Source organism: Gracilinanus agilis, chromosome 1 (genome assembly GCF_016433145.1).
Source record: "Gracilinanus agilis isolate LMUSP501 chromosome 1, AgileGrace, whole genome shotgun sequence".
Taxonomy (NCBI): Eukaryota; Metazoa; Chordata; class Mammalia; order Didelphimorphia; family Didelphidae; genus Gracilinanus; species Gracilinanus agilis.
The window spans coordinates 333,104,021-333,116,710 of NC_058130.1; the positions used below are offsets into that span (position 1 = coordinate 333,104,021).

At 35.3% G+C, this 12,690-nt stretch overlaps 1 protein-coding gene across 1 annotated transcript in view; it reads right to left on the bottom strand.

Moving 5' to 3' along the window:
* Nucleotides 1–326: 326 nt before the first annotated feature.
* MSH3 (mutS homolog 3) overlaps nt 327–12,690 on the bottom strand; it is a 206,246-nt gene continuing 193,882 nt past the window's right edge. Inside the window, 3 exon segments of the mRNA XM_044662970.1 lie at nt 327–705; nt 3,159–3,333; nt 9,963–10,092. Coding sequence (XP_044518905.1) covers nt 618–705; nt 3,159–3,333; nt 9,963–10,092 — 393 coding nt within the window. The 3' untranslated portion in view covers nt 327–617.

Here is a 12,690-nt window from a genome sequence, read left to right on the forward strand (position 1 = left end):
ATAAATTGTCTAAAGTCTTAAAACTACTTTCACCTTGTGTTCATAATTAAGTTTTTGAATATTACAATTTATCTTTTCCATTCTGGGTTATTTGTTCCTTAGTATCTAATTTTTCCTTTCCTAATAGGCTCACCAATTACACTTTTTTATTTCCTAGGTCATAAAAGTGATGGTTGTCTCCAAAGCAACTGATTTAAAAGGGCAGTGTAGATGCTGCCTGTCATAGTTCAGCCCCTCGGGTAGCTCTCTTGAATGCAAACCAAAAAAATACGAATTAACAGTTATACCTACCAATAACAAAGTACAAGAACATCATGTATGCTATTTATTAATGTATATAGTAATTTTTTTCTGCAGAAATTTCTGAGCCAATCAGTTGTCTAGTTGCATAGCCAATGTCTTTCATAATCAAAATTATGGCTTCTATTTTTATTTAAAAGACCAAGAGCTGAGAACCTGGCAGAAGACTGTCTGCATAAAACTTATCTCCATTTGAACTAAAAAAACCACATTGAACATAATTTTGTGGCTTTTTTCACTAGTCTTAAAACAGTCTGAATGAACTGTATTTTCAGTGATGTTATTCTCCATTTCAGACAGCAAAAAGAGGCTGATGTTCATTCAATTTCAACCATGCTTGTCCATTCTTGTAATTCCGTAGCATCAGCTGCATTCCACAGTTTTGCAAAAGATTTCAGTCTTTTCCTAGGAAAGGGGAAAGAAATAATAAAATATATCACTTTGAGTCTTGAAAATGATACCGGTGAAAATATGGAATGGTATGAAAACAAAGGTTGCTGAGATTAGTATGCTGATCAGAGAGATAAAATATCAAATATTTGTTTTATGTCACAATTTATCAGATATAAACACAAGGCCAGCTTTTCAACTCCAGGCTCATCTCTCATCAAAGCAATTTTATAGAGTTCCAATCTTTATATCCCAGGTGGAAGAGTTAAAATTTTTATCAGTAATCTATAGACTTTATTACTTGTAAGTTAAAAGCTATAAATAATAGCATGAGTAAGCTATCATATTCTCTGCAACCTGTTCTATAACTTCTACCAAGATCTTACTGTTGCAATTCCTTGGGGGTGAGGAGACTCAATAAAACACACAAGAGACTTAAAATTTATCTTTGAACTTTGCAGTACATTTGATTCTAAAATAATCTTTTAGAACCCAGACTTATAATTAGTTCCTATAAATTTCTCCCTGGAACATATTCTGTCAAGATTGCTTGTGACTGTAGGGAAAGGGCCTCTGTCATTATGCAGCTGTGATCTCTTTTGATTTGGATTCCAGTAGATAGAGGGAGCCAGCTTATAGTTCCATGGCAAATTAACTGTGAATAAATAATGTAGGAATCTGAGTGGAGGTGCAATGTTTTCTTGGGTGAGGTAAAAGTCATTCCACTGTTAATGACACAGCAATGGTACTAAGATGCAAGGAAGAGTCCGTTTAGGAGGCAGCTGGGTGGCTCTGTGGATTGAGAGCAATGACTAGATATGGGAGGACCTGGGTTCAAATTTGGCCTCAGAAACTTCCTAGCTGTGTGACCCTGGGCCCAGTCATTTAATTTAATCTTCATTGCCCAGCCCTTACCATTCTTCTGCCTTGGAAGCAATATACAGTATTGATTCTAAGATGGAAGATAAGGTAAAAATAAATAAATAAATAAAAAGAGAGAATCAGTGCTGACCTTGCAACAGTGGGATTGAAGTAAGAGGAGTTCATTGTGTCATAGAATGAAAGCGAAGGGACATTAGAGGTCATCCAGTTATTTTATAGATGAGGAAACTCATGCCAGAGGGGTTGAGTAAACTGCCCAAGGTCACACATACATAACAGGTGGCAGAACAGAGATCAGAATCCAAATCCATTAAATTCAAGCCCAGTATCCATGGTATAAAGGTAATAAAAACATTTTTATCAAAACCTGTTTACACACCTCTGTGAAATGCTGCTCTGTATAAGGGTAAAAAACCCCTAATTTTAGCTTTAGAAGAATAATTGAATGGACACGGAGTTAATTTACAAAATAATTTGGTAGATATTATATCATTATTTTGGCAAATTTCTTCACATAACCTTAACTTTTTTAAATGACTAAAGCAAATTTAGATTTGAAATATTTTCCACCTTCAATAATTTCTTACATACTTCCATTTGCATACTTTGAGTGATTAAATTCAATCTTTACAGGAATGACTAAAAGATTTTATTTTTAAAGATGTTATTAGCCATAAAATTATGCATACCCTTAGACCCAGCAATACCACTACTGGGTTTGTATCCCAAAGAGTTCTGGAGAAAAGGAAAAGAACCTACTGTACAAAAATATTTTTACTACCTTTTTTTGTAGTGGCATAGAATCGGAAACTGATCAACTGGGGAACGACTGAACAAGTTGTGGCATATAGTTGTAGTGGAATACTACTGAGACATAAGAAATGATGAATAGAATGAGTTCAGAAAAACTTGGAAAGACTTTTCTGAATTGATGCAGAGTGAAGTGAACAGAACCAGGAGAACAAAATATACATTAACAGAAATATTGTGCAATGGTCAATTGTGAAGGACTAAATTCTTTTATCAGCAAAGCAAGTTTCCAAGATATCCACAAGGGACTAATAATGAAAAATGCTATCCACAGTCGAAGAAGGAACTGTTAAGAGTCTGATTGCAGATCAAAGCATGTCATTTTCCATTTAATTTTCCTTCATGAGTTTTTTTTTTATTGTATATGTGATATGTGTCTTCTGTCACGGCATGGAGAAAATGGAAATGTATTGCATGAAAGCACTGGTATAACCTATAATATACACTATTTACTGCCCTGGGAAAATGGGAGGGAGGGAGATAACTTGAAACACAAAATATCAGAAAACAATTGTCAAAATTTGTTTCTATATGTATTGAAAAAAAAACAAACCCCTTTTTTAATGTTTCAAAAAAAATGTGATTAAAGGGTGCAAGATGGTTGCATGTGAATTTTAACAAAGGCTATTTTCATTTCATCTTAATGATATATTTCAGGATATCCAGGGAAGTACTCGAAGCTACACTGGATGCTCATTTATTGGACAATGCCTTTCTTCTTGTTACCATTTGATCGTTTCATTATAAATTCAAAAGTGCAGTGGGATTATTCTGACCTTTTCACATTGACTAATCTCTCAAGTTCCTTTGATTTGTAAGCTGCTTTCTTTAAGATTTCTCCAGGGACATCTGCTAGTTTGGCTACATTTAGTCCATAGCTCCTTGAAGCAACTCCTCTGGTTATTTGATAAAGAAAAGTAACAAAGTCGGGGATTTCCTCATCCTCCTGACCTGTAGTAGGAAAGAGGAAAAAAAAAAAAAGAAAGAAAGAAAAGTAGATTGGGAAAAACAACACATTAGGAAACTGAAAGAAATAATTGGATTAATAAGATATTTAAAAGGTTATTATTTTTTAACATTTATTAAAATTTAACCTAAAAAAACCTCATATTTTTTCATAGTACACCGTATACCATTTTACTTCCCCCCACCAAAAACTCTGTAAAATGGATGAATTTTGCTGCAATAATATTTTTGAATTGAGAACATCTACTCCCAGAATGAGTTAGAAAGGACCCTGGAAACAAAATCTAACTTTACTATTTAATTTTCCAGATGAGGAAATTGAGTTGTAGCTACATAAAACATGTTTGCATCAGATTTATAACAACTCAGTGTAGGAAAAAAAAAAAAAAGACTTCAGCCTTGGGCAATTTGCTGTTAAATACTTTAGAGATTGTAGAGAGTCTTTCTTGAGAGAGATAATGCTTATAAGCACAATGGAATCATCTTTTTTTTAAGACAACCTGTGCAATTTTAATATACAGGAATGAGGCCTTCTGGTTAATCAAAAATTATAGTTAAATGAGAGTTAACAGATCAATCATATCTTATCATCTTTCAAAGAATTACAATATAAGAAATTTACATGATGCTCAAACCCATGATAAATACAATTTAACCTTTTAAAAAATGAATCAGAAAACACATTAGTATCTTACATACAATGTGACCAAAATGGGGAAAAAATTCTAAGCTATTTGACCATTTTAGTTGCTTGCATTCTGGATAAGTGACAAGTTTGCTAAGCTAAACTTCCCAGTAATGTATTTCAAATTATAATAATCATAATTCAAATTTGATTTTTAATATAAAAAATAAGCAGCTTTTATTAGTTATTTTTTGGTTTTTAAATAACTTAAAAAAAATTAAATGTTATTATTAACCTGTCCAGTTTAATTTTCCTGCCCAGAATCCTGTTAACAACCTACTTTAACAAAAACACTGGAGCCTTGCAGGCCTTCAGGTCTTTGCTGGCACCATCTTATAACAAATTCCTTTTGGTCTTTCACTAACTAAATCCCTGTAGATCAGACTCAAGATAAAAAAAAAAGGTCCAAAACAAAATCTGAGAATCTCATGTACTTCATTTATAAATGCATGTTTTGCCCTTTTTAACAGGTGAAAACCAAAACAGTCCAAAAATGAACAGAATTTAGCTTGACAGAGAAAAGTACAATGGAATTTTTTTGTCATTATTTTCTCTCACTCTTTATAAGAGGCAAATAATACCTTTCTAATGGTGCTGCCAGGAGTGGGAGGTGAAAAGAATGCTGACACTGAGGAATACAGAAACTCAAAGTTCTCCATTACAAAGAGCTAAGAATATTTTTTAATTTAAAGAAAAAAAAGACTACAAAGAACAGGTGAGAATGTAGGTGGGAGCAGACTGAAGCCCAAGTACGGAGAAACCACTGTTAACTAATCAATGTCCTCTTTTCCCCGACCTTGGAAATAATTCTATCACTGGAAAAAGAGTGAAGAATGTAGACAATTTTTTTTAAAAAGCCTTTACTCAGAAAAAAAGATGGATTCTACACAGGGTCTTGTATAGTAAAAAGAAATGTTTATACTGTCACAATGAGTTATAGGCACAATGAAATACCTGTGGGAAATCCTTTTTTTCTCAAACCACTGAAATGATGAAGACTTTGACATCTGAAAAGGGTTTGAATATAATAGAAGTCAACAAAATTCAATCACCTACTATGTGCCAGGCACTGTACAAAGTGCTGGACCAAATATTTTGTCTTCACACAGTGCCTGGTGCATTGCAGGTGCTTAATAGATACTTGTCATTGACTTGCATAAAGGGCCAAAGTGACTATAATTACAGTTGGTCCTTAAATTTAGGCATTTAACTTTTGTGTTGGCAGCCCACACACATTCTTAGCATAGAAAAAAATGAGGCACGATGAGCACATTTATACCTGCAAAAAAGAGTACAGTGTTCCTAATAGTATTCATAAGTTCATTCAAGAAAGCGTTAAAATAATTTCTCAAGTGCTCTCTGACCTATCCATATTGCTTCTCTTCTCCTCAGCATTTTATGGGTTATTTTTTGGTGACAATGTTAGGAAAATGGATGTTATCAGAATTCATGCTTGTTATAAGAATTGTATGCAGAAAAGTGTGCCTTTGGTCATCTCTAGCTACATTACAATTACAGTTTTTGGTGGCTGCAAGAACCTAACCCCTCTTTTCCCCATAGGTTCAATGTACCAGCATTCACATTTTTGCCTTCTGCTATTTTCTAGGAACATGACCCCCTTGAAAGTTGAGGATTGACTGTTTTTAATTCTTCCAGGAAAGTTTCTGTGGTAGTGAGTTGTATTTTTCATATCTTGTCTTTATTATCTCAGGATAACTGGTATGGGAAAAGGCCACTAAAAATGAATTCATTCACCACCATTTTTAGTTGTGGGGAAAAAAAGTTTTGAATGTTATTTTATTCTAAGAAATGAAATGAAAATAATGAAAATAAATTTATCTTATATAATAATAAGTAGGTCATGACTGCAATCGAGTGATAATTTTTAGAGCAAAAAATCAATCATGTTGATTTGGGTGGGAGGTGGCATAATTTTTCCACCAAAATAATATTACAGCATCATATGATTTTTGCCACATTTCATTATACAGCACACTCATAAAGATAAACTTAAAGAGGGACTTTGTTATAAGGATAATTGAGAGTTTCATCAATTTTCCCAAAGGCCTCTATTTATCTTTTGATACTCAAATTATCCTCTTTTGAAGTTCCTCCTGACGATGGGCCAGAGGCTGACAAAGATAGTTGATGAAATCCGAGAAGACAGAATAACTATTAAGCAGGAAGGTTGTTTGAGTGAGGGCTCATTTTAGAAGAGGTCACTTCATGAATGAAAGTGAAAGTTTTTGTATTATGATGTCTTTTGCTTCTTAGGTCAGAGCTTGGCCTAGTAACAGAGAACCAGCCTTGAAGTAAAAACCTGGGCAAGGTTCAAGTCCCAACTCCAACACACTGGCTTTCAGACCCTTGACAAGTTATTTAACTTTTCAGTTAACAATCTACTAGGACTTTAAGCTGTAGATTGGGGAGATTAAATGGAGTTTTTCAAGGGAACTTCCTTTAAAGAAGAAATCCCATGTCTTTAGGACAACAAAACAAAAACAGATGAAGAATAATTATATCATTTTGAATGTTGATAGAATTTTCTCACTTCTATGACATGTTAGTAGCCATATTCTTCATTTATTTGATATTGGGCCCTTTTCTTCCCATTATATAACATTTCCCAGTTTTGCTTTTTCTATCAGAAAACTTAAGAGCCTAATTCAATACCAAACTGTTGCAATCAACTGAGCTCATCATTTATATGGTACTTTAAGGTTTGTAAAGTGCTTTATCTGAATTGTCCCATTTGATGTTCACAATAAGCGTGTGAAGTAGGTGATATTATTATTATTACCTCTATTTTATAAATGTGTTTGGGACCAGTTAAGTGATTTGTTCAGGGTTCTACAGCTGGGAAATGTCTAAGGCAGAATCTTAATTCATATCTTCCTGACTCCATAACAAGTGCAACATTCTCTATCCACTGAGCTTCCTGGCTGTATGGTAGCTTCTATTCCTTCTTCTCCTGTTAGATGGACCATTTGGCTTTAGCCTTCTGAATATTACTAAAATATAAATAAGTTAAAATCCTTTGAGAAGTAAACAGACAATAATATTTAAACAATTTATGCTTCTATCAAGAGATAACGCTATTGCTTTAGGACATGTTCCTATAATGCATTGTGGTAAAACATCAGGGACTATCTTCAAATATTCTTGCAGGTCCATTTCTTTACTTGACTTAGTACTACATCCTGATTTTCTCCTTAGGTCTGTCAATATTTTTAAATTTTGATTAGTCCATGCTTGCCTGATGAGCTCTGCAACGTCCTAGGAGAGAAGGAATTTCTCAATGTAATATATCAACTATTCATAGGAGCACTGCAAGAGACCTAAGGACTTGAGGAAATTGTTATGCGGTTGAGTTAAAATGTAAGTAAACTGCATAGATTATAAATATTATGCTATAATTATATATTTTGCATGTGTGTCAAAATATATAATATGATAAAATAGTATAAATAAAATGCAAAAGTCCTATTTCAGTGGTTCTTTGAGGGATGGAGATGACTCTGGATGTTCAAAGAGCAGACTATGAGAGCCGGCTGGTCTTATCTTAGGGGATGAAGCTTTGACTATGAGCTTGGCAACAAATTGTCATCTGAAGACCAGTCCAGCTGAATTCAGAGAAGTTAATTATTTCAAGGCAAACATTTCAGGCTTTTTTGTTGGGGGTCAAGAGGGGAAGTAGGGAAGGTGAAGGAAAAGTGGTCACAGAAACAGATTAAACCATCTATTAGGCCAGTGAAGGCAAACCTTTTAGAGACAAAGTGCCAGGTCCTGCCCTTATCCCAGCCCCACCCCCACCCCCGCTTAGATTATGTGCCCCTCCCCCCTTGCTCCACACAGGGGAGGGAGAAAGTGCTCCCATTGGGCTACTGGGCAGAGGGGCAGGTGAATGTTCTCAGCAAGTGTAGGGAGAAGGAGGGGAGTGGGCGCTCCCATTGGGTGGCTAGGCAGAGGGGTGAGGGATGTGAAAAAATGTCATCAGGAATGGTGGAGAGGGGGAGGGGAATAGCTCCACTAGAGCCCCTCTGCCTTTCTAGTGAGGAACTGGGGGGAGAGGAGGAAGGGTAGCTGCGTGCTCACAGAGAGTGCTCTGCGTGCCGCCTTTGGCACCTGTACCATAGGCTCACCATTACTGTATTAGGCCATGAAAGAGCTGTGCTCTGTGTTAGTCACATACTTCACAGCTGAAATGATGGAAGAATGCTTAGTTGTAGTTGTATTAGTGCTGTATTTCTGTGGGCTACTGAGACTCATTTTCATGAAATGGAAGGTAAAGACAGGAAAAAGGTTTTTAGACAGATTGGTCTTTGGAAAAAGTCTTACTCCCTGTTCAAGGATGAACAACAACATAGTACAGTCTGGTGGTGGGATAACTTCTGCAGGTGAGTCCTATAAGATTCTGTTGGCCAATGCTCCATTGGGTCTTGGATGCTAAGACAGCAGCCTACTTATGGATGAAGATGAGACACAGAAGCTCAGAGGAGGATGAAAGGTAACACACACGAATAGAAATCCAGTTGGATTTCCAAGGCAAAAGAAAACTTATTTAGAAATGCTGTATAGGGCAGCCAGAGAGGAAGCATAGCGGAAAGACTGACAGATGTGGAATTGGGAGGTGCTGGGTTCAAATATGGCTTCAGACACTTCCTAGCTACGTGACCCGTGGCAAGTCACTTAACCCCCATTGCCAAGCCCTTGCTGCTCTTCATTCTTAGGACTGATACCAAGAGAGAAGATGTTTCTTTCAAAAAAAAAAAAAGAAGAAGAAATGTTTTGTGTGTGTCTGTGTGTCTGTGTACGGCTCTTCCTTGGAATTATACTAGCGGTCCACTTCATTTGCAATGGGGCTGCTTTCTTTTTGTTTATCTAGTTAAATGTGTGGGTGCATCTGCATTTATGTATATATTATCTTCCAGCTGGACTGTAGTAATAAAACATTAATGCTTCAAGCTACCTGATCACTTAAATGAGTTTATTTTCAGAGACTAATAATGTTTTAGATAATTAATTCAATAATACAGTTCATTACTAAGCACAAAAAGATAAGACCTAAACACTATCAAAAAATTCAGTGTCCCTTTCTCCTTCTTGGAGCATTTGCTGGAAATGAGCTTTAGTATAAATATTATCAGTGGCGGCATCCTGCTTCTTGTATCTCTAATTTTTTATTGCATTAATTTTGTTTGTTTGTTTTCAGGTCCCCTGCCCATGAATGAGGCCATGTGAATATAGGACAAACTATCCATGATTTTATATTACAGGTTCTGCCTCCATTAACACAGATCTTAACCTCTATACAACCTAGTAGATGGCCTTTCAAAGTTGCAATTGCTGAAAAACATTACTCTTTGGACAGTTTGGCAATGAGATTTTCCAGATATAACTATGGGATACTCAAAGAGATAAATTTAGTCCATTGCTGCTACTATACACAAAGCAATGGGGGGAGCCAGCATAGCTTATGCATGGTGGGGTTTCCATATAAGCACTCAATACCTCCTAAATGCCCAAATTAGGCATCACAATAGGACTTTTGTTGTTCAGTACTTTTCAATCTTGCCCAACTATTCATGACCCCATTTGAAGATTTTCTTAGCAAAGACTCTGTTGTAATTTGCCATTTCCTTTTCCAGTTTATTTTACAATTGAGGAAACTGAGGCAAATTGGTTAAGTGACTTGCCTAAGGTCACACAGCTAGTAAATATCTGAATTTGGATTTGAACTCCAAACCTGATGCTCTATCAATTGTGCCACCTAGCTACCCCACAAACTGAATTTAGAGGAGGCCAATATTTTTACATTCTAATAAGAATTAATATTAATAAAAAATAAAGTTCATATTCCTATGAATGTTCCAATCAAACTGAAACTTAAGTTGAGACCTCTTACTCTTTTGCCGAGAATGTTTCATACCTGGTTCCTGTGTACTTTCTTCTTCATTAACAAGGAATCCCATGTGGTAGTTCCCTACCCATCGTGAATATATTTTTTCTAATTCACACACAGGAGGATAATGTGTGACAAACAGGGTCAATGACTGTACCTAAAATAATAAAATAAACAGTGTTTAAAGATATGTTTTAAATTTTGTAAATTTATTTTGAAATACTTTCTTGTAGGAAGTGATAATATGGGTAGGACTAGAAATAATCAAACTCAACCAAGGACCAACAGCAGTTAGAATACCATTTACAGTACAGAATGAAATGAGAACATGGCAGCCAAGCAATCCAGGGCTTCTGGAAGGGCTAGTAATGTAAATGGTAGCCACCCACACCCTCCTCATTCACGAATATCCATAGCAAAAAGGGCCACTGTACCTGTCTACACTATGGGTCTTTCATCAGAATTTGTAAAATGGATTTGGGGAAAATTCTTTGATGTGTGTGGGAACACACAAATATGTATAACTATGTGTGTATACATAGAGATATATAAACAGATCTAGATATGGATATCTCAAATTATCTATAAATAGAAAAATAGAGATGCACACATATACATATTAACTTCAAATTAGTTATATTTCATCAGACTTAATTTTTTAAAATTTAATTAAAAAATTTTCCCCATGGTTACATAATTCTTTTGTCTCCCTCCTCTCTTCCTTCCCCCTCAAGGAGCTGACAAGCAATTTGACTGGGTTATACATATATTATTACTCAAACCCTAATTCCATATTATCATTTTTGTAATAGTTATCTTTGTAAAACCAAAACTCCAAATGATATACCCATATAAATAAGCGATAAATCATATGTTTTCTTCTGGATTTCTACTCCCATAGTTCTTTTTCTTGATATGGATAGCATTCTTCCTCTAAATCCCTTGGGATTATCCTGGATCATTGCATTGCTTTTAGTAGCAAGATAAATTTTTTTTAAGAATCTGGTTAATCTAGTAATCCTGAAAAATTTAAAAGTAGCATGTTCAATTCAGTATCATATTGCATTATTCAATTATTAGTTTAAACCTGTTTGTTTTGTATCATGTTAGAATAATAGAAGTCATGGCAAGTGGGCCATGACAGGTATGGCCTTTATCACAATTAGGATAATGTTCTTGATCTGCATCTTTAAACAGATGGGGAAGACTCATTAAAAATAAAATTTTAAATGACAGGCTTGTAGAGCTCAAGGCAAGTACATTTCAGTTACAAAGATACACAAGTTAAATGTTGTTTTTGATATTTAACAATTTTTCTTGTAGAATATTCCTTATCTGTTCGCCATGGTGATGACCTCCTTCATTTGTAGTAAGGGTTCTTTTTTCTTCTTTTTTGTATTTTATTTTCTAATTACAGATAAAAACACTTTCTAACATCTGTTTTTTTTTTAAACCCTTAACTTCGGTGTATTGTCTCATAGGTGGAAGAGTGGTAAGGGTGGGCAATGGGGGTCAAGTGACTTGCCCAGGGTCACACAGCTGGGAAGGTGGCTGAGGCCGGGTTTGAACCTAGGACCTCCTGTCTCTAGGCCTGACTCTCACTCCACTGAGCTACCCAGCTGCCCTCTTAACACCTGTTTTTTAAAATTTTGAGTTCTGAAATTGATTTTCCTCTTATCCTCCCCCCATGCTGAGAAGGTAAGCAATCTGATACAGGTTATACATGTGCAGTCCTGAAAAACATAGCTCCATATTGGTCATGTGGTGAAAGAAACAAACAAAAAACAAAACAAGAAAAAAAGTTTTTTAAAAATATGCTTCAATCAATATTCAGACTCTATCAGTTCTTTCTCTGGAGGTGGACCACATTTTTCATCACAAGTCCTTCAGAATTGTTTTGGATTGTTGTATGTATTGGTGAGAAAGTGGCTCACCCCACAACATTGCGGATACTATGTACAATGTTCTTTTGGTTCTCCTCACTTCACTCTGCAACAGTTCATCTAAGTCTTTCCAGGTTTTTCTGGGGAAAAAATCCTGCTCATGATTTCTTACAGCACAATAGCATTCTACCACAATCATATACCACAACTGGTTCAGCCATTCCTCAATAATGGTCATCTTCATAATTTCCAATCCTTTGCCACCACAAGAAGAGCTGCTATAAGTATTTTTGTACAAATAGGTCCTTTTCCCTCCTTTTTAAAAATCTCTCTGGGACATACACTTAGTGGCGGCATTTCAAGGTCAAAGAATATGCACAGTTTTATAGCAGAGTTCCAAATTGCCCTCCAGAATGGTTGGATGAGTTCACAATTTTATTGACAATGCTTTAGTGTCCCAATTTTCTCACATCTCCTTTAATATTGGTCATTTTCCTTTTCTGTCAAATTTAGCAATCTGATAGGCATAGGAAGGTACCTCAGAGTTGTTTTTATTTGCATTTCTCTAATCAATAGTGATTTGGAGCATTTTTTTTTATATGACTATAGGTAGCTTTGATTTCTTCATCTGAAAACTACCTGTTCACTGTCCCATTTATCAATTGGGGAAAGATTGAATTCTTGTAAATTTGACTTAGTTCTCAACATATTTGAGAAATGAGGCCTTTATCAAAGACATTTGCTGTAAAAATTTTTTCAGTTATTATTTGTGTAATAACATAACTATCTTATTTTTCCTGTTTATTAAACCTTCTCTTTCTCTCTTCATTTTGTCCCTCCTCAAAAGTCTTTTGCTTCTGATCATAACTTCC